This window comes from Nicotiana sylvestris, chromosome 12 (assembly GCF_000393655.2).
Source record: "Nicotiana sylvestris chromosome 12, ASM39365v2, whole genome shotgun sequence".
NCBI lineage: Eukaryota > Viridiplantae > Streptophyta > Magnoliopsida > Solanales > Solanaceae > Nicotiana > Nicotiana sylvestris.
In genome coordinates, this window is record NC_091068.1 from 12215826 (window position 1) to 12242573 (window position 26748).

At 34.2% G+C, this 26748-nt stretch overlaps 1 protein-coding gene across 2 annotated transcripts; it reads left to right on the top strand.

Annotated features, from left to right (window-relative positions):
* The first annotated feature begins 18060 nt into the window (after positions 1–18060).
* On the top strand, positions 18061–22660 carry LOC104240371 (uncharacterized). Of its 2 annotated transcripts, XM_009795212.1 has the most exons (9): positions 18061–18387; positions 19153–19330; positions 19774–19851; positions 20151–20514; positions 20645–20757; positions 20883–21047; positions 21178–21317; positions 22063–22155; positions 22255–22660. In XM_009795212.1, the coding sequence occupies exons 1-9, from the start codon at positions 18320–18322 to the stop codon at positions 22412–22414; spliced, it is 1359 nt and encodes a 452-aa protein (XP_009793514.1). In that variant the 5' UTR covers positions 18061–18319; the 3' UTR covers positions 22415–22660. The 2 variants fall into 2 exon arrangements, with proteins under 2 accessions (XP_009793514.1, XP_009793515.1); XM_009795213.2 differs by lacking the exons at positions 22063–22155; positions 22255–22660 and adding an exon at positions 21403–21762.
* The last annotated feature ends 4088 nt before the right edge of the window (positions 22661–26748 follow it).

Sequence of the window (26748 nt, forward strand, 5' to 3'; positions counted from 1 at the left end):
AGTGGCGACTCTGAAATAAATAAATAATCTCATTTCGAATATTGTCACTTAAATTGGAAAAAAACCCTCACGCATTTATCCTTCGGGGTAGGCGTGCAAAAAGGAGGTGTGACATGTATTACACCTAGCAGTGAACAATCCTAGCCTCAAAGCCAACTCTCAAGTGTCATGCAATATTCACACTTCCTCAAAGTATTCTACACATAAATCAAGACTTGTTTCTCCGTCACGATTCATATGCCCTCACAATTACATCAACAAAACTGAGTTCAATCCACCACATTCAATTCATATATTCACATATATCAAGGAAATCACTCACTCTCACAAAAGAGGTCACATGCATGCAATTGGTACCATAAGTTTGCCCTTAATGTAAATCTCTACTAAGGTAGGCTAGCTCGATCCAAAATCAATTAGGATTTTTTCATGGTTGTAATGTGGGCTAAGGGACGGGTAGGATGTATTTAGGAATAGTGACTCAACCCCTAAGCACTTTAACACATCACACGAGCAATTTTCAGCGTAAATTCTTCAACCCACTTCTCATTCATACACAATATCATCCCACAAATATGCCCTTCTTCTTTAAGCACTCTATTAATTCATTCCCACTAGCTAGAGCAAAACACAATGTAATTATCTCTCTTTTTTTTTTCCTTGTCACTCAATTTCTGCTAGTGGTGTATTCGTTTACAACATAAGTGCACATTTCATCCTTTTATTGGTTCCACTCAAAAGTCACCCCACACTTATTTCCTTCTTACTTCTTTTAGCGCTCTTCTCACAATTAAAGTGCTTTAAGAGGTAAAAGGATAAAAAAAATGTCAATTAAAAACAAAAGGGTATAGGCTTGTAATGCAGGTGCCAAACAAAAAGTCTGAAGGCTCAAAAGGGTTAACTATGGACAAATTTTATTTGTAATAAGCAATTAAGCTCAAAAAGGTCAAAGAAAGCCTAACATCATTTTTTAACACTGCCATGTCACATCCACATCATCTACAACACTGCAATGTCCCATATTTTCCTGTCAAATCACGGGTCTGGGTCTGTTTACCCAAAACGTTGACCGAAATCAAATTAGCTCATTTTATAATCAAAACTTATCATTTTTCACAAATTATCGTATTTAAGCTTTCCGGCTATGCGCCCGGACTGCGCACGCAAATCGAGGTGACTCTAAATGAGGTTTTCAAAGCCTCGAAATACGGAAGTTTCGTTTTAAAACAAGTATGACCTTTTGGGTCATCACACCTACCCCTGTCTGGAGAGGTAGAGAGATTGTTTCCGATAGACCCTCAGCAAATCAAACATCTTACAATTATATAAAATACTCCAATTTCTTTTCAAACAAAGAGAAACTATATAATATACCCCTCAAGAGAGATTGATATGAACTACTTACTGCACATACTTAAGGTTTTTCTTATAGTCACCATGAAGAGGTTATACTCGTTAAAATCTAAATCAATTAAAACAGTTCAACCAAAAAGATGCATCACCAGCTTATTGTTTCCTTAATTTTTCTTTTTAATTGAGTGCATAAGTGATAACCATCACTTATGTCTGCAAGAAACATACTTGCAGTTGAAGCAGAAGAATATTTTCCCTCCCTCTCTTCCATAAGGCAAAATTTCAACTTGTTTAAGGTATTCAAACTCATGCTCGTACATACAGCAAAATCATATATGTAAGAATGGGTAATGGATAGTATTGACAAAGCAGAAGCTAAGTGTATATTCTGCAGGGATAAGCTGTTGCCTTAACAGGATTACAAGAGCTAATATTAGAAGAGTAAACCTTAAAACCAAAACCAAGGTATCCTTTAATAAAGAAGCCAAGAAGTAGTGTTCTGGGCTTCAACCCCGGCAGGTTTTCAGATCTTTGCAATTATGGTGCCTATTGTTTTATCACATAAGCCATAGTAACTACCTGATTGATATGATTATATAGCATCATTCAAGATGCAGGATTCTCCCGAAAAAGAAAAAAGGAGAACACTCTGCCTAAGGAGTCCCTCCGGGAGACTGGGACTTGGTACACAGTCACTTCACTTGAAAACTAAAAAATTAAGGGCAATCAGTACTTTAAATTATCAATAATTTATTTGATTTTTTTCTATGGAATCATTTATTTTAATAATTGTGAACTAAACCTCTTATAGGTTCTAAACCAAGGTATATGTATATATAATTCTAACATGTAACTTCGATATGACTATGCTCCGTTGAGAGCTGAAGCCAGTAGTGGATGTATGGCATTAAAGAAGTAACAAGTGTAAAATGTCAAACCAAGAAAATAAGGAGTTCAAACTTTAATTTCCAGACAAGGCTCAGTAATATTCAAGCTGAACTAAAGATTGGATCTTTAACAAAGAAAAAGTGCATCCAATACAAGTCAAATACCATATGTACGTTCATGGAAAAGAAACTGAAAATTAGTTAAAATCACTTACTATAATCAGTAAAGATATAGCAAAAGATCAAATTTTTGCAGCAAAAGCACATAAGGATAAGACTGTTGCAGTAAAAAAACTGATAAATTAAGCCTCCCTACTGTCAAAAAATGAAACCCAAATCATTTCTACTAAATTAAAGTTAATGGAATAAGAATTAACCAAAAGTAAAAACTATGGAAATAAACACAAGAAAAAAGTAAAAGAATGCAGAATAAGCCTCATTAACATGTCAAACAATGGCAATCAATATTCTACTCAAAAGCTACATAGTTTCAAATCACAAACTCTAATGGCCTCATTTCCAACCCTATACATAAAAACAAAACCCTTCTCTATTCATAAATTCAAAGATAAAGTGATAAACCATTCAACAAATCAAAGAATGGGGCGCAAAAGAAAACAAATAAAGATGCCCCAAAAAAATGTACCCAAAATCACCAAAATTAAATAAATTTACATGTATTCCTTAGACAAAACAATAATCCCCATTAAATCTACACATGAAATCAATACGGATCGATGAAATTAAAAAGAAGACAATAAATCCAAAAAGGGGAAAAACAAATAGGGAATAATACTAAGAAGAAATAGTGAAATAAAGACGCAACTAAATTAGTAAAATGGAGGAGATTTACGGAATATAGAACAACTCAGGCTTTGAGATTTAGAGAAAATAGTAACGGCCCCTTTGTACACTTATTTGACAAAAATTAAAGAAAGCACATTCAAAGTAGGCGAAACAACCTAAGAGAAAGGAAGTACCAATGTTCTGTGATTTCATCCGCTCAAATCCTAAGTCTTGGAATAATGTTAGTTTCTTTCTTTCCTTGGAGTTTTAGAAGCCAAAAAATTTCTGCAATTTATTCTTCGAGCAGTCGGATATTACCAAAAAGGTTTCTGCACAATTTCCTTTTCTCTAAAAGAAAGATTGAGAGATGTGTTTGCTTCGAGCAATCGATGCTGGTTTAACAGAGGAAGAAGGTGGTCTTTTACATGGCTTATTTTGGTGGTTTGGTGGAAGTTTTATGGCTGAAATATGGTGGAGAATTGCATTTTTGGTCGGAGAAGAGAATGGGGCTTTAGAGATTTCGTCAGAGACGCTTTAGCGGTTTGGGACTTTGAGATATCGATTGGCCTGGAATATACAATATAAATTATAGAGTTTTATGTTTATATTTTTCAAATTAATTAAAAATATAACAAAAACAGGGATTATTTTTGTTTTGGAGGGTTTAGCAAAATTTAGGGGGAAATCTGATCTGACGAGGAGAAAAAAATTGTTCCAGTACCAGTTTTTTCCCAAATATCCGTTCCCATAAATATATCTATGGGGACGGTTTAGAAAATCCGTTGCGTAAAAAAGTGCTATGGCAACGGTTTGATATCAAAAGTGTGCTGATATCATCCAAATTCTATAGGAACGGTTATAACTATTGCTATATCCGCTCTAGAGCAACGGTTCTATAACCATTACAAACAAACTGTTGCAATAGGTTCATTTTCTGGTAGTGGGAGAACTATTGTCAGGTAAGAGGCGCTGCACCAACAGGCCTACGCCTCTCATAAGTCTCCCACCAAGTAAAGGTAGCTCCAGAAAACTGAAAAGTAGTAAATACTACACCACTGGTCTCTAGAATACCCACTGTATGAAGAATCCTCTAACACTTATCCAAAAAACCCTAGGCATCCTCGCCCTCAGTACCACTGAAAGTCGGAGGCTGAAGTCTACCAAACCTTTCCAATCGACGCTGCTCATCGTCAGGCATAACTGGTACCACATACTCCTGAGCTGGTGCAATCAGTTGGGCTGGAGGTGCCCCTGGTGTCTGAAGTGTCTGCACCACCTACTCAGGTGTGTGAGCAATGGGGGTCTGAGTACCTCCCCCGGCCTGAGAAGTAGATGCGGCCGTAGTAACTGAGATCGCCTGAGCCAAACCAGTGCATACTGATAGAATCTAGGCTAGAGCCTCCTGAAGGCTTGGAATCACAATAGGCACAGTCGGTGCCTGAGCTGGTGTTGCTGGAGCATCCATAACTGGACCTAATCCTGAACTAGGGTGACTGGTGGATCTGTAGGTGATGCCCTAGCTGTTATGCAGGATACACCCCTGCCCCTACCACGACCGCGTCCTCGGCCTCTAGTGGCCCCAGTTGATGGTACCGGTGGTCGTCCATCCTGACCGGTAGCACGTATCCACACCATCTGTGAAAGAATAGAATAACAAAGGTTTAGTACTAAAATCAACAGATTCGCATGACAAGAATTCAAGAATGAGAAGTTTTCCTAAAGGTTCTGCAGCCTCCCGAGGATAAATACAGACGTCTCCGTACCGATCTGCTAGACTCTACTAACCAGCTCATGACTCATGAAACCTATGTAACCGAGGCACTAATACCAACTTGTCACGACCCCAAATATCCTGGTCGTTATGGCGCCTATCACAATACTAGGCAAGCCAACCCAAACAAGTAACCACAGTAAATTCTTTTATAAAACCATTTTCTAACACTGATTAAGTCTCAATTTTTTATAAGAAATATCTAAATTACATAAATGTGCGGAAATACGATAAAACATCAAACCAACACAGCCCAACAATCTGGTGTCACAAGTCTAGAGCCTATAAATACAACCAGTACAACTGACTAATATATAATGAGTCTAAAAATGTAGAAAACAAGGATAGGAAGGAGGAAAACAGGGCTGCGGACGCCGTGTAGCTACTTTGAAGTCTCCGGTAAGCTCTGAAAATGCTGTGGACCCTCACTCAGCCGTTTGGGCACCTGGATTTGCACACAAGGTGCAGGGAATAACGTGAGTATGCCAACTCAGTAAGTAACTAAAGTAAATAAGGTCTGAGTGCAATGACGAGCAGTTAAAAATCATATATATAAGTGCATTCAGCAGAATATCAAGTCAAACTCAACAGTTTAAAAATCAGTTACTTCATAAAAACTTCATTTTCAATTGAAATACTTTGAAATCATTTACTTAGCAGTTTTCAACAGAAGCTTATTATAAAAGAAGAGTGAAATCAGCAAAAAAATCATAAATGGGCCCCACGGACAAAGTATCACTCATAAATATAGCCTCTCGGGAAAGTCTCACAGTCATTCGTGACTCAGCTCTCGTCACACAGTACTCACACTCAGCACTCGGGCTCAATAATATCTCATAATAGTAATAATCATAATAATCATTGCGACGTGCAGCTCGATCCATAGTTTATAGTCGACTACGCTCAATGGGGGTGTACAGACTCCGGAGGGGCTCCTACAGCCCAAGCGTCATATCGATGCAGCGCGCAACCCGATCCAATATATATATATATATATATTGCTGCGGCGTACAACTCGATCCATATTAGTATCGCTGCGACATGCAACCCGATCCATAATATACATATAATATTGATGTGGTGTGTGACCCGATCCATAATATATATAATCCTCGCCATTAGGTCATCAACCTCTCTCAGTTATTAACCTTACAGTCACTCAGGCATAACAGTGAAAATCAGGGAACTCAGCCCAAACAGTTTTCACATTTTTAAGAAGTAAAGTGATAAAAACCAAGTTTATACAATAAACGGGTAAAACATGACTGAGGATATGCTTTCAAACAATACGGAATACCGGAATTTTATACCCCAGTTCCAGATTTACAATGGTTGCTTACCTCAAACCGGATGAAATACTACTCCGCGACGCCTTTGCCTCTTGCCTCGGCCTCAACTCGCGCCGAATCTACCCAAAAATCAGAATCATAATATTAGAATATGCTAAGGGAACAAAGCCCAGGTGCAAATAATCAAATTATACCAAAAATTTCGAAATTGGCCAAGTTCGACCCCCGGGGACACGTCTCGAAATTCCATAAGAATCACATCAATAGAATCCTTATCCTTCCACGAGTCTATTCATACTAAAGCATCGAAATCGGATCTCAAATGGCCCCTCAAATCCCCACTCAAAGCTGTCCAATATCAAGCCCTAATCCCTCAATTTTCTTCCTTAATTTCCACTAATACCGTGATTAAATAATGAAAAAATGGTCATAAACTCAAGTAATAAAGCTTAAGTAACTTACTCAACTGATACTCTTCGATTTCCCCTTGAAATTCACTGCCCTAGCTCACTTCGCGTCTTCAAAAATGAAGAACTTAGCAAAAATTCGCGAAGGAAACCTTATACACCTTATGACCCGGGGATTTCGCACATGCGGTCTCTTTTTCAGCTTCTGCGCTCAATCTACCGCTTCTACGGTTTTCACTTAAATCCCTGGAACCGCACCTGCGACCTTTCTTCCGCATCTGCGGTCACGCAGATGCGCCCAGATGCCCGCTTCTATGGATCCACCTGACTCACCTCTTGGCCGCTTCTGCGGGAGTCACACATACGGCCTCCCAACCGCAAATGCCCAACCGCAGATGCGGTTATGACAGCAACTATAAAACTTCAGCTGCCAAACTCAACTCCAAAACCTCCCGTCAACCACTCGAAATCACCCCGAGGCCCCCGGGACCTCAACCAAGAGCACGAACTAGTCATATACCAATATCCAAACTTATATTTAAAATACCTCAAACAACATCGAATCAACCAAATCACATCGGATTCAAGCCTAAGGTTCCAAAATCTTCTGAATTACGCTTGTGATCAAAAGTCTAACAAACCACGTCCGAATGACCTGAAATTTTGCACACATATCACAAATGACACAACGAACCTGCTGCGACTCCAGAAATTCTATTCCAACCCCTATATCAAAATCTCACCTGTCAACCGGAAGACGCCAAAATTTCATTTTTGCCAATTCAAGCTTAAATCTACTACGGACCTTCAAAACACGTTCTGATCACACTCCTAAGCCCCAAATCATCTCCCGAAGGTATCCGAACTATCGGAATTCACATCCAAACCCTTCTTTATGTAAGTCAACATCCGATTGACTTTTTCAACTTAAGCTTACTCAAAAGAGACTAAGTGTCTCAAACCTTACCAAAACCATTCCGGATTCGATCCGACTAACCCGATACCATATAATACGGATAAACAAAGCATAAAGAAGCAGAAATAGGGAAAACAGAGCGGTAACTCATGAAACGACCAGCCGGGTCATTACATTAAATAATATATTTACCTTCTCATCAATTTTATTTTTCTTCCTTTATGTATAGTCTTTTTCATAGTTCTCAAGATTTTATTTTCTAATTCAACTCAAATTTTCTAAATTAACAATTCTTTTTTATCATATTTGATTGATCCACACACCAGAAAGCAAGTTCTTTGTATCTCATCTTTTTTAACTAAGAATCTCCGAGACAAATGTTGCAAGGTTCAAAATACGATGGATAATGGTCTCACCCTTTACCATTTTCACTTAAGGGAAAAATTCAATATCATATGACGTGCGCCTAACTCATACATCATGATGAGTTGCGCTCTCAGCACTAGTAAAGTCATGTAGGTTTTTTTTATGTCTCAATATTATATAGATTCTATAAAAGAAGTTTCAGGGTCGTTTTAATATAGTTTGGTTTTAGCCACCAGTTCTGTTGAGCTGCCTCTCATTGACGATCAACAATTATTTACAGACTACTGCCCCACCATGAACATACTGTTCAACCAACTTCATTCACATTTGGTAACTGAATGACACAGTCATTGCTTTTAATGTTCTTGTTGTTGCATAAATTTGATTGAGAATGTCAGGGGTGGACAAGTAGCCTAGTAGGAGACTAGCAAAGCCTTGATTTAGGTCCCCCAAAATTTTTAATAATAGATTTATAATTTTATTTCAAATTATATTAATGTTTGTAGAAAAAATAAAAAAGTAAAAAAAATTGTAAAAAAGAAAGAAAGGTGTCCTTTCTTTAACAGTAAAATATTTTAAAACTTCAAATTAAACTATTTAAATCTTCATATTAGTAAATACATTTTTTACAACAATATCAAAGGTAACATATTACAAATACATGTCTAACATCTCACTTAATTAAATTATCCTTTTCTAATATAAATAATAATATTGCTATGTGAAGTTAAAGACTTTATGTCATTTAAGAATATATATTATAAAAAACAAGTATGAAAAAAATAGCAAGATTAATTTTGTTTGCATATATGTGCGTATATGTACTAATAAACAAAGTATAAGGCCTCTTATTAAAATTTGTCTTTAGGCCAACAATTGTATGGAGCCGCCCTTGTGAAGTTAAACAACAAGTTACCATGTGAAGTTAAAGACTTTATGTCATTTAAGAATATATACTATAAACAACAAGTATGAAAAAAAATGGCAAGATTAATTTTTTTTGCATATATGTGTGTATACGTACTAATAAAAAGGTATAAGGCCTCTTATTAAAATTTGGCTTTAGGAAAAGACGGATTCAGACTTTTAAGATCATGGGTGCACCACGATACTTGTCATAATATCAAGTAATGTATATATTTTTAGTGTTTTATGACATATTAATAATTTTGCACATTATTCAACTATATAAATTATAATCTTGCTACTATAAATCTGTGTTTATCATTAATATTATCAATTATAATCTAACAATTATTGTATAATATTTATCTTAAATAAATTTTTAGTGGTTCAAGATAAGACAAATCTCAATGGAAGTAATAAGTAGTTTATTCTCTGACTCTTTAAGTTGTTGTTTGCGTGAAGACTTGGAGAAGGAGAAGAAAAAGAAAAGAATGATAAGAAGGAAAAAAATAGAACTAAAACAAACAAAAGAGCTACGAAGTATAAACTAAATACGTAGTATTATATTAATGTATGTCCATGAGGTCTCGACCGGAGACACCAGTGCCAAAATTTGAGCATGGGTGCTATCTACTCTATATGACTAAACCATTAAAAATTTGTACATAAAATCTACTTTTACGTGGCAAGAGGATGGGTCCATGTGCCCAACATTTTGTAACATAGATACGCTTAGGGGTGTTCAAACATCAAACCGAACCGAAAAATCAAACCAAACCAATTTAAAAATTCGACTAGGTTTAGTTTGACTTGGTTTGATATTGAGTAAAAACCCCGAACTAAACCGACATATTAACCTTGAAAGCGTAAATTAACGAAAAATTATTGTTAGACGACTAAGAAAATAACTATCATGTGTTACTAAAAAAATTCTCCTATTAGAATATTTTAATAGATCATATGTTTGTTATTTTTTCATATTTACTAAACATATATTCACTTATCAAAACTTCATTTATAATTTTAACAAAGTAAGCTTGAAATAATATTCATGTAACAAAAAGACCACGAAAAATCCGATAAAACCGAACCAATCCAAATCGATATAGTCGGTTTGGTTTGGTTTTGATAAAAATCGAACCAATCCGGTCCATGTACACCCCTATATACGTCCCTAGCTTTAGCCATTAATTTTATGGAGCTGCCCATGAATTAGAGTATGAAATTACCTATTGATACTATATCAAAGTAAACTATATATTTAATTCTTCCCCGGACCTTGCGTTAACTCAGAATACTCATGCGCCAGACAGTCCTTTTTAGTGTTACAGATGAAATATGATGTTGCATGGAGTAGGACTATAGGAGGGTAGCAATATTAAAGGGGTGGGGTGTTGTCCGTAATGTAATATCTAGAAAAATTAGTCATTATTATGATAAATATCATATTATGGTGGATGTCTACTTTTCCTCCATGATCTTCATGTCAAATTCTTAATGACATGTTCAATGACATATTTTCTATGTTCAATGACATATTTCCTTCACTTTTCATGCCTATATAAAGGCCTTGTAATAGATAGGAAAATACACACAATTGAAGAAGAAAATCTCTTCCTTCTCTCTATCTCTATTTTTTGTTCATGTTTTACTAAATTACTTTTATTTCTTGTTTATGTTTTACTAAATTACTTTTATTTCATAACACGTTATCAACACAAGTCTCTAACCAATTATATATATATCTATAAAAAAAATTCTACATCTAGAAAAATTGCAATTAGAAGCCATACATGTCATCTCATGGTTAGATGTAAAGAGAAACTACATATGGTAAGTAATGAAACGTAAGAAGGTATGATTATCTTATACTTGTCATTCCTCTAATGTCTCGTATGCACACAACTCCATACCATACCTGTATTGCATAAGCACATATTAATATTACATCTTTCATATCGCATGAATGGAATAAAATTTTCGAAGTTCTATATGTGAAAATCATAGTAACAGTTAATTGTTGATATGATGCATGTCATGGTAACCAAGGATATGTTATATAAGTTGTCTTATGCATATTTATGTGTTAACTATCTTCAATATGTCCTGCCGCTTTTAATATTTTCTTTAACTTGGATGAATATTTTTTCCTTTTGGGTATTTGCACTTGCACATATAAAAAAAGGAATAAAAAAATGTCATACTGATTAGAAGCATAAATCATCTTGAAGAAAACAAGAAATACTTCACATCTTTATCTAGGTTTATTAATTACTTCTTTGAAATTTGGAAAATAAATCAGTTACTGAGAAAGTATACTTCATAATTTATGGTCGTATCATTTGAAAGCAAACAACGATTAGTATGACTACTAGAAGAGGTATTTTCGAGTATCCATGATCTACTTGATGCTTGCTACTGACTTACCATTTTCAAGTATTTTATATGAATGATGCATAAGCTACAACTGGTACGTTGTTACCTATAATGTCACTTTTTTGGTAATATAAAAGCTAAAATGTGTTGTTACCTATATGTTATACTTTTGATAAATTTATTCACCAATTGCTTGGTTGAATTGAGTGAAGGAAAGTCATGGCGTTAAATCAAATCCAATAGGTAGGGTATATCCCGAAAACAACAATATTTTTGAGAGAGGCTCAATAAATATTATGACAATGATTTTATGATCCAATTAAACTCTAATATAATTTAGGAGAAATATTCTGACTACAAATTATTGTATTTCATATAGATGCGACAAATAATTGATAAAGCTTTATGCTGATTTGAGATTTGTACACTTATTTAAGAAAACAAATTTGATTTGTTAAGTTGTAAATTAGTTGTGTACAACTTTATTGGCATGTGATTGAAATTCAGGCTTGAGAATGAATCTCAATATCGTTTAGCCTATTATGCCATTGATTGAGGGTAAGACATCGGGATCAAGTCCTGATGCTCCATAATGATAAGAGTTGGGTTTGAGTCTCAATTTGTTATGGTCTAACATGTCTTTATATTGGTAAGACATTGGGTTTGAGTCCCAACGTACCATATTGATGATATAATGATGATTAAAGAAAAATAATATATTTTTCATGAAAAGTCATGAAGATTGTCCCACTTGATTAGCTCCATTCTTGAAGTGAATATGGTAGCAGTGCATTATAAGTCTAAATAAAGACAAGTGGTTGAACAATGAACGTGAGCGTTCCAAATAATAATAATCATCACAATGATTATAAAATGAGAACAACAAGGATTCTCAAAATAGTCCTTCAAAATATGAAGGCAATGTTTACCATCAAATTGGTATGAAGCACATCGCTGATTATGATCCATTCCTTGAAGAGAATGTCACTTGTGATAAGCTTTGAGAATGCAGACCCATTCCTAAAGGTGAATGTGGTAATATGTGATAAAAATAATGAATAAAGACATGCAAAGTATGATTGGATGAATACCACACAACTCACATTTGAGTGAAATAAAGAGAGTAAATATTATTGTGTGGTTACATGAATATGTCATTGGTCTTGTATATGTGATACGCCAAAATATTTTGCCATGCCTTATAAAAATTATTAAAGGCAAAACTAAAACAAGAAATAATTTTGCTTATGATAATTTTGACTATGACAATTTATTATGATATAATTTTCTCAGTGAAGGAGACATTTACCATATGAATGGTATGATAAAAGATTTTGTAGTACAAAAGTTGTTAAGAGCTCTGTAAAAACTAATTTGTTACTATCCGGATGAATAAAATTATTCATGATATTGATATTGTAAAGTCTCAAAAGAAACTTTTTGAATTTCAAATGTATAAGTCAAAGTGATTGGCATATTGAGACTATAAATGAAATGAAGATTGAATATCTTCATATTTCTATAATCATACTGGGTAAATATGAAAGATTACCCGATTTTCTTTCTATTTGTACTACACAAATATAAGCATGATGCTGGAATCATATGCCACAAGTAAACTAGAGGTTTACTAAAATAAATATTAGTCGGCATGACCAGTTGACCATCCCGGTTCAATTATGATGCAAAAAATTAATTAAGAATTATATTGACATATATTGAAGAATATAAGATTCTTCAAGAATTCTCTTGTGTTGCTTATTCTCATGATATACCAGTTAAGGTTGAGATTGAATCTCTTGATTTCTGGAACAAATAAAAGGTGATAAATATATGGGCTCAGTCACCTGGCATGTGGACCGTTTACTATTATATGATTTTAATAGATGCATCTATTCTATGGTCACATGTGCATTTGTTATCAACTTGCAGTTTGGCTTTTGCAAGATTTCTTGCTCAAATTATTAGAGCACAGTTCCAGAATATAAATTATGATAATTTATCTTGATAATACTGGTTTAAATCCAAGTTGGTTTAGCGGAAATTGTATGCCTCCAATTATAGATAAATCATTGGTGATGAGAACAAAACTCCAAAAAATAAAATGTATTATTTAATATACACCAGCACTTGTACGCATCTAGTCAAGTTATGAAAATTTCACCCTATCAAAATCGGTTCAGGATCAGGAACCAAATAATTTCTATATAGAAATCTGAATATGCTATATGATTTAATTATGCCACCACAATGCACAAAGATGGGTTCCCAAAGAAGGTTGGAAAATGTGTTGGTGATCCCAACATTAGGGGGAGAAAATGAGCAGTTGAAAAAGTAATACATGGAATGAATTATTATGAGTATACCTAGATCCTCGTACAAGAAAATGTATACTTGAAGTTCAAGTGATAATGCATTTATATTGTCAGGTGCATTTGCTGACCTAAAGCTAAATGTCATATTTCAGCTGCTAATGCTCCAAATAAAATAAAGTTCATAATGAACAAAGTCTATGGCATGCATGAAGCATAATATACAAATCGGTTTCAAAGTAAAACTCCTTGAACAAGGAGATGAGCAAATATTCAAGATGGTCATAATAAGGAGGCAAATGCTCTAGAAGAGCACCATGACATAACACTTCATAAGACCTCATGGGAGAGGCTCAGGTACCTGAAAATAATGAGATAAAGAGATCTCAATAAGTTATGTCTTTATTGGGTAATAATGGAATCGACATAAAATGATAGTCGATGATATTGTTAATATAATGTAGCGCTCAATATTATTAATATTGATGAGGATCTTGAGCTCAAATCTATCATGAAATTTGGATAGATAAATGATTGGCCAAAAAATATGCAATGAAAATTGACTTCACTTGAAAAATATGAAGTTGGGCGGATAGTCCCAACACCTGAAATTATAAAGCCAATGGAGGTATAAATGTGTTCTTGTGCGAAAAGTTCAAGTCGATAGACATAAAGCTGACTTGGGGCACAAGAAAATTAGTAAATATCCTCCTATTGATTATATGGAGACATGTTCTCTTATGGTAGATATAGTCATTTCAGGTTTTAATTTGGCAATATATGAAAAACTTGATATGCATATAAATTATTGAAGGATTTAAATTGTCCTGTATCATTTTAAGGTTTCCAAGAAATTTATTAAATAAAGCTTCAAAAATCCTTATATGGATTAAAGGCGTATGTGGTATAATCGCCTAAGTGAGTACCTGTTGAAAGAAGGATACAAGAATGATTCAATTTGTCTTTGTGTTTTTATAAAAAGATCTAGATCTGCATTTGCTATAATCACCGTGTATGTTGATGATCTAAATATCATTGGAACTCCTGGGGAGCTTCCTAAAGCAGTAGACTGTTTAAATTTGAAATGAAAGCTCTTGGAAAGATAAAATTTTGTCTTGGTCTACAAATTGAGTATTGAAAAGATTTTAAAGCGATTTTATATGAATAAAGCACATCCATTGAGTATTCTGATGGTTGTTCGATCACTTTATATGAATAAGGACCCGTTCCGACCTCAAGAAAAGAATGAAGAGCTTCTTGGTCATGAAGTACCATATCTTAGTGCAATTGGTGCAGTAATGTATCTTGCTAGCACTACAAGGCCTGACATAACTTTTTCGGTTAATGTCTTAGCAAGATATAGCTCTGCTCTTACAAGGAGACACTAGAATGGGATCAAACACATATTGCGGTATCTGAAAGGTACAACTGATATGGACTTGTTTTATGGCAATGATTGTAATCCCGATCTTGTTGGTTATGCCGATGCTGGGTATTTATCTGACACACACAAGGCTTGATCTCAAACATGCTATGTGTTTACATGTGGAGGCACTGTCATATCTTGGCAAACGACTAAGCAATCAATCGTGGCTACTTCATCTAATCATGCTGAGATAATTGCTATTCATGAAAGTCGAGAATATGTATGGTTGAGGTCTATAATACATCTTATTCGAGACAAATGTGGTTTGAAGTGTTACAAACTACCCACAATTTTGTATGAAGACAATACAACATGCATAGCCCAATTGAAGGGAGGATTCATAAAAGGAGTTAGGACAAAACACATTTCACCAAAGTTATTTTTCATACATGATCTTCAAAGAATGGTGATATCAATGTGCAACAGATTCATTCAAGTGGTAATATGACTGATTTGTTCACCAAATCTCTACCGATGCCAACCTTCAAGAAACTAGTGTACAAGATTGGGATGTGAATGATCAAGGATGTGAATTGATGCTATCATCAGGGGGAGTTAATACGCGTTGTACTCTTTTTCCCTTACAAAGTTTTGTCCCACTGGGTTTTCCTTGCAAGGTTTTTAACGAGGCAACGAAAATGCGTATTTCTAAACATGTGTACTCTTTTTCCTTCACTAAGATTTTTTTTCCATAGAGTTGTTTCCTAATAAGGTTTTAACGAGACATATTATTTATGGACATCCAAAGGGGAGTGTTATGATAAATATCATATTATGGTGGATGTCTACTCTTCCTCCATGATCTTCATGTCAAATGCTTAATGACATATTCAATGACATATTTTCTATGTTCAATGACATACTTCATTCACTTTTCATGCCTATATAAATGCCTTGTAATAGATAGAAAAATACACACAATTGAAGAAGAAAATCTCTTCCTTCTCTCTATCTCTATTTCTTATTCATGTTTTACTAAATTGCTTTTATTTCTTGTTCATGTTTTACTAAATTACTTTTATTTCATAACAGTCATAAAATTTTATACTCTTTTATTGATAGCAAAAGAATATACTTTTTCCTATTTGTGTTAGCTCTAACATTATAAATAAATTATTTAGGCTTCTCCTCTCTTTCCCTTTCTTCGTGAAAGTGCAGTTGACATTATAAATAAATTATTTGGGCTTCTCCTCTCTTTCCCTTTCTTCGTGAAAGTGCAGTTGCTTATGTCTTCACACTTTTCCTTTCTCTTATCTAAACATTAACAACCTTATCCTTAGCACTCACTTCACTTCTTACCTAGTTTTCCTCATGATACAAATAAACAAGTTATACATACATAAATATCCATAATTATTTAAGTATTTTTCTTGTGGCCTAATCCACTAAATTGATCTCAAATAGGGAAAATAGGAAGATTATATAGAGAACTAATCTGTGTCAAAGTCTTCGGTCTACATGACGTCTCCTTTTGTTTGCTTTAACTTAGAAAAATGGGGCATAATACCTTATTTTTCTCTACCGCTCTTTATTTACTTTTGGCCTTCCCGAACTTTAAATTTTTCTAATATTTGTTGTCTAGAATAATGCTAGATATTTTGTAGATACAAGATTAATGTGTCCATATTTTTATAAGTTTGGTAACACGTATAAGACCAATTTTAAAATGATTTAAACTTACGAAAAAATGATATTACATTGTGCATTTTTGTAATTTAGACGAAGTGTATTTTTTCACTATCATTCTAAAATATATCTTTCTGTCATTTTGAGATGTAAGTTATAGTACTCTTTTTGTTGTTTCTTGATAAATATTTTTAACTTAAAAAAATTATCTTGTTATTTTAGCTCTAAAATGATACTCCATTGACTAATGACCATTGACAATAAGCAAAAAATGACAATTAAATTAGCTTAAGGGGTAAGAATTTTCAATTGACTTAACTCTGTAGTTGTCTTCCTAATTTAGTAATTTAAATTATTAATTGCTTAATTTAGACAATTGTTTCCTTCTCAAGACACTCGGCTATAGTTGCGGGATATGCTATTAGTGTCTCTATGTTCCAAATAAAAATAAAAATACAATCATTTATATAAGGGAAAATTTCACATTAGAACAACTGAGCTTCATACTTTTCAATTTTATAGCCCATATTTCAATTTACAACCAACTAGCCCAAAAATAATAAGCTAAGATTCAACATCCAACTCAAATATGTTCTCAAAATTACTATTTAATTTTTAAAAAAGATTCCTCAAGCTTTTAAATTAATTTTCGAATAAGTAACTGTGACTCAAATATTAATTCAACAAAACCAAATTCATTTGGATGGAGAAAATTAGATTTTTAACAAGCTTAAATATGTGGGTTTAAATTTCGAATTTGATTTTGTGAGAAATTTGGAGTGGGTGTTATTTAGACTTGTTAGAAATAGTATAAGGAGGTTGTATATAAATTTTGAAGTCATTTAATGGAGATTTGGACTGGTTTTGAACGAGAATTACAACTGAAAATCGTGGAAGAAGTTCGTCTACAGACGCTTGTATAAATGTGTATAAGATGTGTTTCTACACTCATATACACTATTATACAAGATTATACATAATTATACAAAAAACTAACTCCGTCTTCTTCCTTGCGTCTTTTTTGAAATTTAACTCAAATCTTGCTCAAATCTCCTCCAAATCACTTCAAATTTAAATTTTGAACTTCTTTTGATATTTTCAATCAATTGGAACAACACCCAGTCCAAACAACTAACAAATTCAAAAAAGTCCATTTTCAAAAGCAAAATTTTGAATGGTCTTCAATGGTGGACTGCTACTCTTCAATTTTCTTACATTGCAAGTACGTGACACAAGAGGAGAAACAGAAAATACACGACCCTTGAAGCATATGTAAAAAATGTGAGAAGAAGAGAGAGTGAAAGCAATGGTTGTGAGAACAAAGAATTAACTCCATAACTTTTAGAAGCAATGGTTGTAAGAACACAAATTTTGAATTTGTAAGTGCTTTCAAAATATGTACAATGTAGGCCAGGTGAGGTAAAAAAATTTAAAAACATGGGTATTTTTTACTATGGCGTAAAGTCATGTTTTTTCTTGTAAATACAATCATTTGTTGTGGTTGCCTTGTATAGATTCCATTAACAAATAAAAGTAATTTCTTTAAAAATAAAAAATATTGGGTTATCCTCTTTCTTTCTTTTTTGGCTTTTCATAGTCATCAGCACTATAAATAAGGAACAAGAAAAGGGAGAGAAATACCATTGAATTATTACATAGAGCATAGCACACTAATACCATGGATCTTGGAATTTTTTCTAGGAGCGTCAGCTTCCACTTTTGTTGCTTCCATTCATCTGTGTCAGCTCCTTTTGTCTGTTGAGAGTTCAGTTTCACTACCCAAAATGAACTCAATACAATTCCTATATTCATTCTTTTTTCTGATTTAATTCTTGGACAAGAAATTGATCAACTTTTTCAGCTCACCTCTTAGTTTTCTTGGCTATTTCTGCAATTCTATGATGGTCAGCAGTGTTATGAAAGTATCATCTTCAGTAGCTATGGTTTCTTTAGACATTTGCAGCTGGTAATTTTTTTTCTACTTTTAAATTCAAGAATTGAATTGGGTTTCGTTGAATTTTTTTGTTCTTGTTTTGATTTATCAAGAAAAATGCTACTCCCTCTGTTCTGTCCCAATTTATGTGATAATGATTAATTGAACACGAAATTAAAAAAGAAGCTTTTGAAACCTATGGTGTAAAATATTTCATAGATATTTTGTGGGTATTTACTAAGCATAAAATAGGATAAAGTTATACAACAATAACAACAAACCAATGTAATCTCACAAGTGCGGTATTGTGTAGGCACACCTTATCCAGAAGGTCGAGGTGCTTTTTTTGATAGACCCTCGGCATAAAATGGGATAAAGTTATATTGTTCGTAAATATAGAAATGTATTTTTCATTAGTGTGGTGCTTATGCTTTCCTGAGCCGAGGGTCTATTGGAAATAAACTCTCTACCTTCACAAGGTAGGGGTAAGATCTGGGTACACACTAACCTCCCCAAATCACACGGTGTGGGATAATACAGATATGTTGTTGTTGTTGTAAATATATAAAGGTATTATTCTTTTCGGGGCAGACTAAAATAGGAAAAGTATTACATAAATTGGAACAGATGGAGTAGTTTTCATTTTTTCTTTTCCTTATTGCTTTCATTAGAAGGGTGTTTGATGGGCTGTAATATTTATTCTACTTTGTGTTATGTAAAGTTATTTGTGGATTGGAGAAGCATTTGTGCTAGTACTAGGCAAAAATTCCCAAACCCTTTATTCTCTACGATCATCAGGTGTAGTTTTGATGGTCGTGTTGGATGTTGGATTGGGAATGAGGAAGGAAAATGGAACAAATTGGCTGCTCCAAGAAGTACAAAGGCAGCTAACATAAAGAAGTTGAGGATTTCACCCTTGGCTTCCTCTGCTCTAGCCGAAACCCGAGGGTCGTCTAAAGCCAAAGTCTATAAGGAGGTTGGGACTACATTAGTTTCTTGTGATATGCTACTTTATAAATCTATTCTTGTTGTTAAAATGGTAATTTGATACATTGAGTACATCTGAATCCAGTCATTTTCTTTTGTTTAATCTGTTCATGCCATTAAAATATACTCTTCCTCTGTTTCATTTTATGTGGCGGTGTTTGACTAGACATGGCGTTTAAGAAAGAAATGAAAACTTTTATAACTTGTACTTTTAACATGCCATGACATTTATGTGGCTAAAAGATAATCTCATTTGATGTTAAATTGTTTCCGAATGTAGAAAAGTATTGTTCTTTTTGGAAATTGACAAAAAAAGAAACAATGCTGCATAAAATGGAACAGATGGAGTATATGAATGGGTCTATCGTTGCTGTCTATTGGACTATCGTGGTATAAATTTAGAGAATTGACTGAAGTTTCATGATTTGGCAGGTACTAAAAGATGCCAGGGAAAAGTTTACACAGGAGATATCATTTCAGTCTAAGGATAAAGATATTTCCCTTGCAAAGGTAGTTATTCGTCTTGTCGAGCTCTTTTTGTTCAGTGCAGTTTATTCATTGATTTTGATAGTAAACAATTTCTTGGTTTCAAGAAACAGAAATGAATAGAGTTCACTTTGCAGTTCATTATTTGAAATATTCTGCTTATAAATAGTTTCCAACTTTTGTGTGTGGACGGCGAGAAGCCGAGAATCATCATAAGAGATAAATCATCTTTTTGCAAGCAAATTGCTTCTTTCATTTACTTTTTACTTGTATTATCTGCATTCTTAATTTGTCTGTCTGTCGTTTTCTTTTATCCCGGGTAGGCTTTGCTCTATGTTGCTTCTGAAGACGAGGCATTTATGGCTTTCAACCGAGAAATCGACGCTTATTCAGTCCAAAATGAAAGGAGATCTGCTTCGTTGCCGTCTGAGACACCGGACTGGAAATGCGTGGAATCCATGCCTCTGTCTGGAAAGACTATGAGCGAGTGGATGGCGGAGTTGGATTCCATTGCAAGGGAAGTTGAGGCAGAGCTAGTTCCGAGAGATATAGGATGCGATTTGGCTGAAGTTTTGGATGCAGTGAACGTAGTTCTTTTTAAGTCAAGGGGTTTCAAAAGGTCATCTGTGACAGTGGATTCGAAATGTTCATACCTGCATTCAGTATTAAGCTCTGGATATTGTAGTGGTATATTTTAAATTTTCCTCGCCAATATCATCATTAATCTGCATATTTCTTAACCCTGAAAGTTCACAATTCTTCTCGAGTTCTTGATGTTTATTAATGCAGTCTGACATGCTGCTTTACTTCTGTACAGCAATTTTGCTTAGTGTCATTTATATCGAAGTTTGTCGAAGACTTAATCTGACCATGGTGGGATCTAGAATTGGGGAAGATTTCTTGATATGGCCTCAAACTGGAAACCACGAGGTATGTTGGTCTGAACCAATGGATGTTGTCGATCTTTTCTTTGGCATGTCCATCCACTAGTTTTTATACATTGATGATCTCGAGTCTCATTGAGTTGATATATCTACATTTTGAAACTGTTGTAGGAGCTATTCAAGGTTAATTCTGGTCACAGCTTGTTTGGTATTGTTAATGGGAAGTGTGTCAATGACCCTAGATCAAAGGCATCAGACATCGATAGCGATTCACTGTCAGGGCTTGAGATTGCAACAAACCGAGATATTATCGGAATTGCTTTGGCAAATCTTGTGGTGAGTTTTATTCTTCTAAAAGGTAGAGTCTGTTGGACCTTTTAATTTTCATAAATCTCATGGTATTATTTATGAGTATCATTGATAACTTTGGCAAAATAATTGATCAATAATCAAATTTATTTTGCAGAGGCTTCACTGGAAACGCGCGTCAAGAGCAAATCATGGTTTGATGCTGACTTCTCCACTTAGGTCTGTGGATAACTCTGATGAGAAGTTTAAGAAGGCGGATGCATCAAGTGTACCTTTGCTGCGGCCTCAAGATTTAAGGTAAAAATCATATGTTCTATTTTGTCTTTGTTACTAGCACCGGTTCTTTTTCCTGATTAAGCAGGCCGACTTTGTATTCCTACAGGTTCATGATGCTAATTTGCAACCTTGGCATGAGAAAGGGAGAATTGTGAATTTTGGCGACATTATTGTATCAACTGTCTAATTCTAACTTTCTACAAAAAAACAACCACTTGATCTACTATTGCTGCAATATTGCATGGTTTTAATTCCTTCATCTGGTTTTTTAGTTCCTCAAGCATAATAGGTTCCCGGAATCTATAGCTCCATTTTGGTTTGAGAAAGTCCGTTCCATATCTAAACTACACAGTGGTCTAGCTGATAATGTCTAACTTGCGATGAAGTTTTCATGTCCATTTACGCATCATGGTATTGGCGGAGTTGGTTATCAATCGAACAGGGGATTCTTTGCATTTGACTATCATCATTTCTGGTGCATTAAGTTTTATCCAAAGTGCAGAAACATGCTAGAGAACAGCGCTAATAGATTCATTTATTATTGAACTGTTCTCAGGTCGCTATATTATATAGCTTTTATAAGACCCCTTAATTATCTTTTATACAATCTCAGGTGTTCTTTTTACTAGTTTGGCGCAGCTAAGAAACGCCTTTTCTCTAATTATCATGACGAATGTTCTGACCTTAGCTCTAGGGAATTAGTTTGTGTTGTAATATCGATCTCACGTGTAATGACATTATATCTGGGATGGTACCAACTTTTTAGGCTGGCTATTATGGCGTCGCAAAGATTGCTGATTCTGCAGCCGCACAATTGGGCTCTGAGGAGAGACCACGGCATGATGTTGTACTATAGCAGGTAAACAATGACACTCAATTTTAAATGTTTCTATTCTTTTCCTCATTTCCTGGAACTTTACATAGTACTATCCACAATTGACATATGAACAAATATCAGGGAATACGAGGAGGCGGTACAGGAACTTAGCATTTGCATGGCCTTTGCCCCAGAAGAAGAGGCTGAAGTTCTAGAGGCATTTGTTGAGAAATTACACTTATTGCGAGTTGAATCGTCGTGGAAGTCTCTGGGACGTAAAGGTCGGTTAACAGTTACTTGACTCTTGTTTGTACAAAAGCTGAGCTCTTTCTCACTTGTTGAGCCATTACAGAACTTTGTATAAGAAGACAGCCTATAGAATTTTATAGCTGTAACCTCTTTTTTTGACTTCTGTAAATATTTCATTGAGCCAAAGCTTCATATGCCGAGCTTCAATTAGGAGATGAATGATATAACTTGAACAGCTCCTGGCAATGATACTAATTCTCATAGTATGATACTGTTGGAAGGTAAGTTTTCTTCTATAGCCTACTGGTGCTCATTTGTTTGTCATGCCAAAGGGATGCTATAATTTTTTGAACTTTTAACACATTTGACCGGTCGAAGGCGAGCCTTAGAGCAACGATAAAATTTTCTCTGTGTGACCTATAGATCACGGGTTCGAGCTGTGAAAGCAGCCACTAATGTTTGCATTAGGGTAGACTGTCAACATTACAGCCTTTGGGATGCGGTCCTTCCCCGGACCCTGCGTGAATAGGGGATACTTTGTGTAAGGAGTTGCATTTTGACCTGTCGGCCAAAAATAATTATCGCTATTAGCCGAATATACAAAAAAAGAGCATTATGTATAAAATATGTTCATTATTGGTCCTTCCTTGGACCCTGCGTAAATATGGGATGCTTTGTGTACTGAGCTGCATTTTGACTGGTCGGCCAAAAAGAATTTCCGGTGCTAGCCAAATATACAAAAAGATACACTAATTATGTATAAAATATGTTCATTATTTATATATATTATATGTTAATATACAAAAAATATACATATACCGGCTATTATTTTGGCAGGGCGGCTATACTGTGTAAAAATCACTATACTAATTGGAGGATATAGAAAGAAAATGTAGACCATAATTTGCTGCGTAAGTAAGCTGGTAAGCTGATTGTAGCTTTGCTTATCTAAGCTATAAGTTGATAAGCTTCTTAATTAAGCTCTACCAAGAATCAGAGATTAGAGTAATCTAATACTAATAAATTAGCAGATAAATTAAATATGATATAGATACCATTATATATTGTCATAATTCTCTCATAAGTTATTATATCAGTCATTCTCCTTGACAACTGTTATTCTCTAGAAAGCAGGCACAGAATCATTCAGATTGTGCTTGAACTAATGGGTTAGGTACTGGGTAGATAACTTAATAGATGTGGACATGAAAGCCATTATTAGTTGGAGTTTGTAGATAAGATTGACAAGCCTGCGGCTTCCCTGAACCCCCCCCCCCCCCCCAAAAAAAAAAAAACGTCTACAACAATAACATATTTGAACCCCCCCAAACGTCTACAACAATAACATATTAGTGTAATTATACAAGTAGAGTATGAGGAGGGTAGTGTGTACGAAAACCTTACCCCTACCTTAGAAAGATAAAGAAAATATTTTTGATAGCTCTCGAATCAAGGAAAGCATTTCCAACATAATGTCTGGCCCCCGAAAATAATTAGGCGAGGGGGTCAATGAGCTAGTTGCAAGTGGAGACTAAGGTTTAAATTCTGGCAGACAAAAAATTAGACGATTCTTCTTATTTGCCTAAATTTTGGTGGGCGGAGTTATCTAGTAGGTGTGCTGGTGGAATAGTCAAAGTGTGCGCAAGCTGAACATCATCATTATTATTATTAAAAAGAAGAAAAGACAAACTATTGGTTGTTTTCTTCTATCCTGCTAAGTTAGAAGAGGGTTGAGAGACCATTTTTTGCTATGATGGAATGTGATATATAATTTGATAGTGGAAGGGAAGAGATTAAAATTTGTAAAAATCATTCTTTTCTGTCAAATTTTGAAATGAGTTGAAAATCAAGTGCAAGGAGTGTCATAACTGTTAATTAAAGGGATTGTTACACAAATAGTCGACCAGATTTACGGTTTATTTTTTCTAGCTAATATACATAGATTATACATTAATTATACATAGTTATACATATATTATGCATAAATTTTACATATAATATATATCCACGGGCTATTTTTAATTTAAAAAATCAGATGGGTGACTATTTGGGTTAATTCTTCTTAATTAAACCACCAATGTATCAATCAGAATTCAATTTCAAATTAGTTGGGAATTCCTATATGTATATTCTCTATACATTTTGCTATGAGAATCCGAAATCTCCCAAAGAACGGAAACAAAAGTCTTTACGCATTCACTTACTATTATCTCTTAAATAAATAAAGTTGGTCTTGAATATGCATTAAGTGTAGATGGGGCATAACAAGTTAGGCACTTGACCTGTAATCTAGTGTTATTTTTCGTCTTCATGCATAGAATTAGTTGATTGTTGTACTAGTTAGCTCAGTGACCTAACCTATATATCCCAAAGATATATGGGATAAGTACACAAATATTCAATTTTAGGGCTCTTATTTAAGAATTAGCCGGTGCTTGTTTTATCCTGAAATTTGAACTAAAAATCTTAACTTTAGAACTTTGTGTCCGAAAAAATTGAAACTCAGGACACACTGACTAATTTCTAAATAACAACCTTCTAGAATGACTATCTGGTGTCATTTCTACAAGATGTATAGTTATAAGTGTGGCCCAACTTAATTTAGTTTCTAAAATATTTCCGAGCAGACACCGAATAATTCTGTCCATCAACACTTGAATAGAATAAAAGAAATTACCTAATATTTTTATTTCTGTTGTGATTTGAATAATCTAGTGTTATTTTTCGTCTTTATGCATAGAATTAGGTTTTGATTGTTGGACTAGTTAGTTGAGTGACCTAACCTATGTATCTCAAAGATATATAGTTAGTGTCGCCCGATCTACTTAATTTAGTTTTTAAATTATCACCTAGTATTTTTACATCCGTCTGAACACGACTCTTCGGGTGCACACCAACAGTCGTACCTAAAACTAATTAGCTCCATATTACAGACTTTCCTCGTCACAAGTCACAACTAACAATGTTAAAATAAAAGGAAGAAAAAAAACTTTCACATAGTTTAGAAACTTACTTTAGGTAAATATATATACACACATTAACTATGAACTTGTTAACATTAAAAAAAAAATGATAGGTCCTTATTTAATCAAGCTCTGTTAGGAAATCTTTAGGTACCAATTTAATTGGTTATAGGGTGATTGGACTATGAGGAAGCCACCTTCGATTTGATTAGTCCTTTTGCTTCTTTCTTTTCAATACCTTTTATTTCCGCTCGATCAGATATCACACTGAGTATTTATACCAAATTATATAAATTTATTATTGTGAAATAATTTTTTAGGTTAAATGTATGTATTAGAATTAACCTGATTAAGTGAAAAAAACTTATTTACAAGCATGTGTCATTCACCAATCGGTTTGATGTATATATTCAGTGCCAATCTTTTAACGTCAAGAAAGAGGGCACTATTTGAAAACAATAAATGTTTAACATATCTACGTTAACAGTATTCGTATACACAGTATTTTATTTAGTCAATTGTAGCAGACAGTGTTTTAAAAGGCGTGGGCGTAAGGTGAGGCGTTTTACATAGGGGGATGTGCACAAATAGCCAATAATAGCACTTGTCTTTATTTTAAAGCCAGTGTTTTAAATGTTTTTAGGCTTTAGCCACTGGTTTAATAAACTTATACCTGATTGGATGAAAATACCCTTCTGCTTTAACTTATACCTACGCTTTTATTAACGATCAGCAGCAGCGTAACTACTTCACTGGGATCGTCGAATTTCAAAGTATAGAATTGCAGAAGATTCTCTTCCGATTTCAAACTATAGAATTCAACTTTCTCGTCCAAAAATAGACATAATTTACAGTAAGTTATACTTTTATGTGTTTCTATTGATTTTTATTTCGACATGGTTATACTTTTTTCGATTTCTGTTGATTTTTATACAGTAAGTAGAAATTTGATTTTTTTTTGAATTTCTGGATTGATAAGGTTAAGGACATCACGTCCTGTGATAATTCTATAAAAATTAAGCACATAATATTAAGGACATAGTGTCCTGATTTTGCAAATTGAATTGAAAAAGTTAAGGACACAATGTCTTGTTGTTGTTCTTTTGTATATTAAGGACATACTGTCATAGTTTTGTAAATTGTTTTGAAAAAGTTAAGGACACTTGGTCCTGAAGTTTGAGTTTCAAGTTGAAAAGTTCAGGACACTTCAAGGTGAAAAGTTAAGGACAGGTAGCCCTTAACTTCAAGTTTCAAGTTCAATAGTTAAGGACACTTCGTCCTGAACTTTGGCTTGCATGTTGAATAGTTAAGGACTCTTGGTCCTTAACTTAGAGTTCCAAGTTAAAAAGTTAAGGACATGGAGTCCTTAACTTCAAGTTTCAAGTTCAAAAGTTAAGGACACTTGGTCCTTAACTTTGAGTTT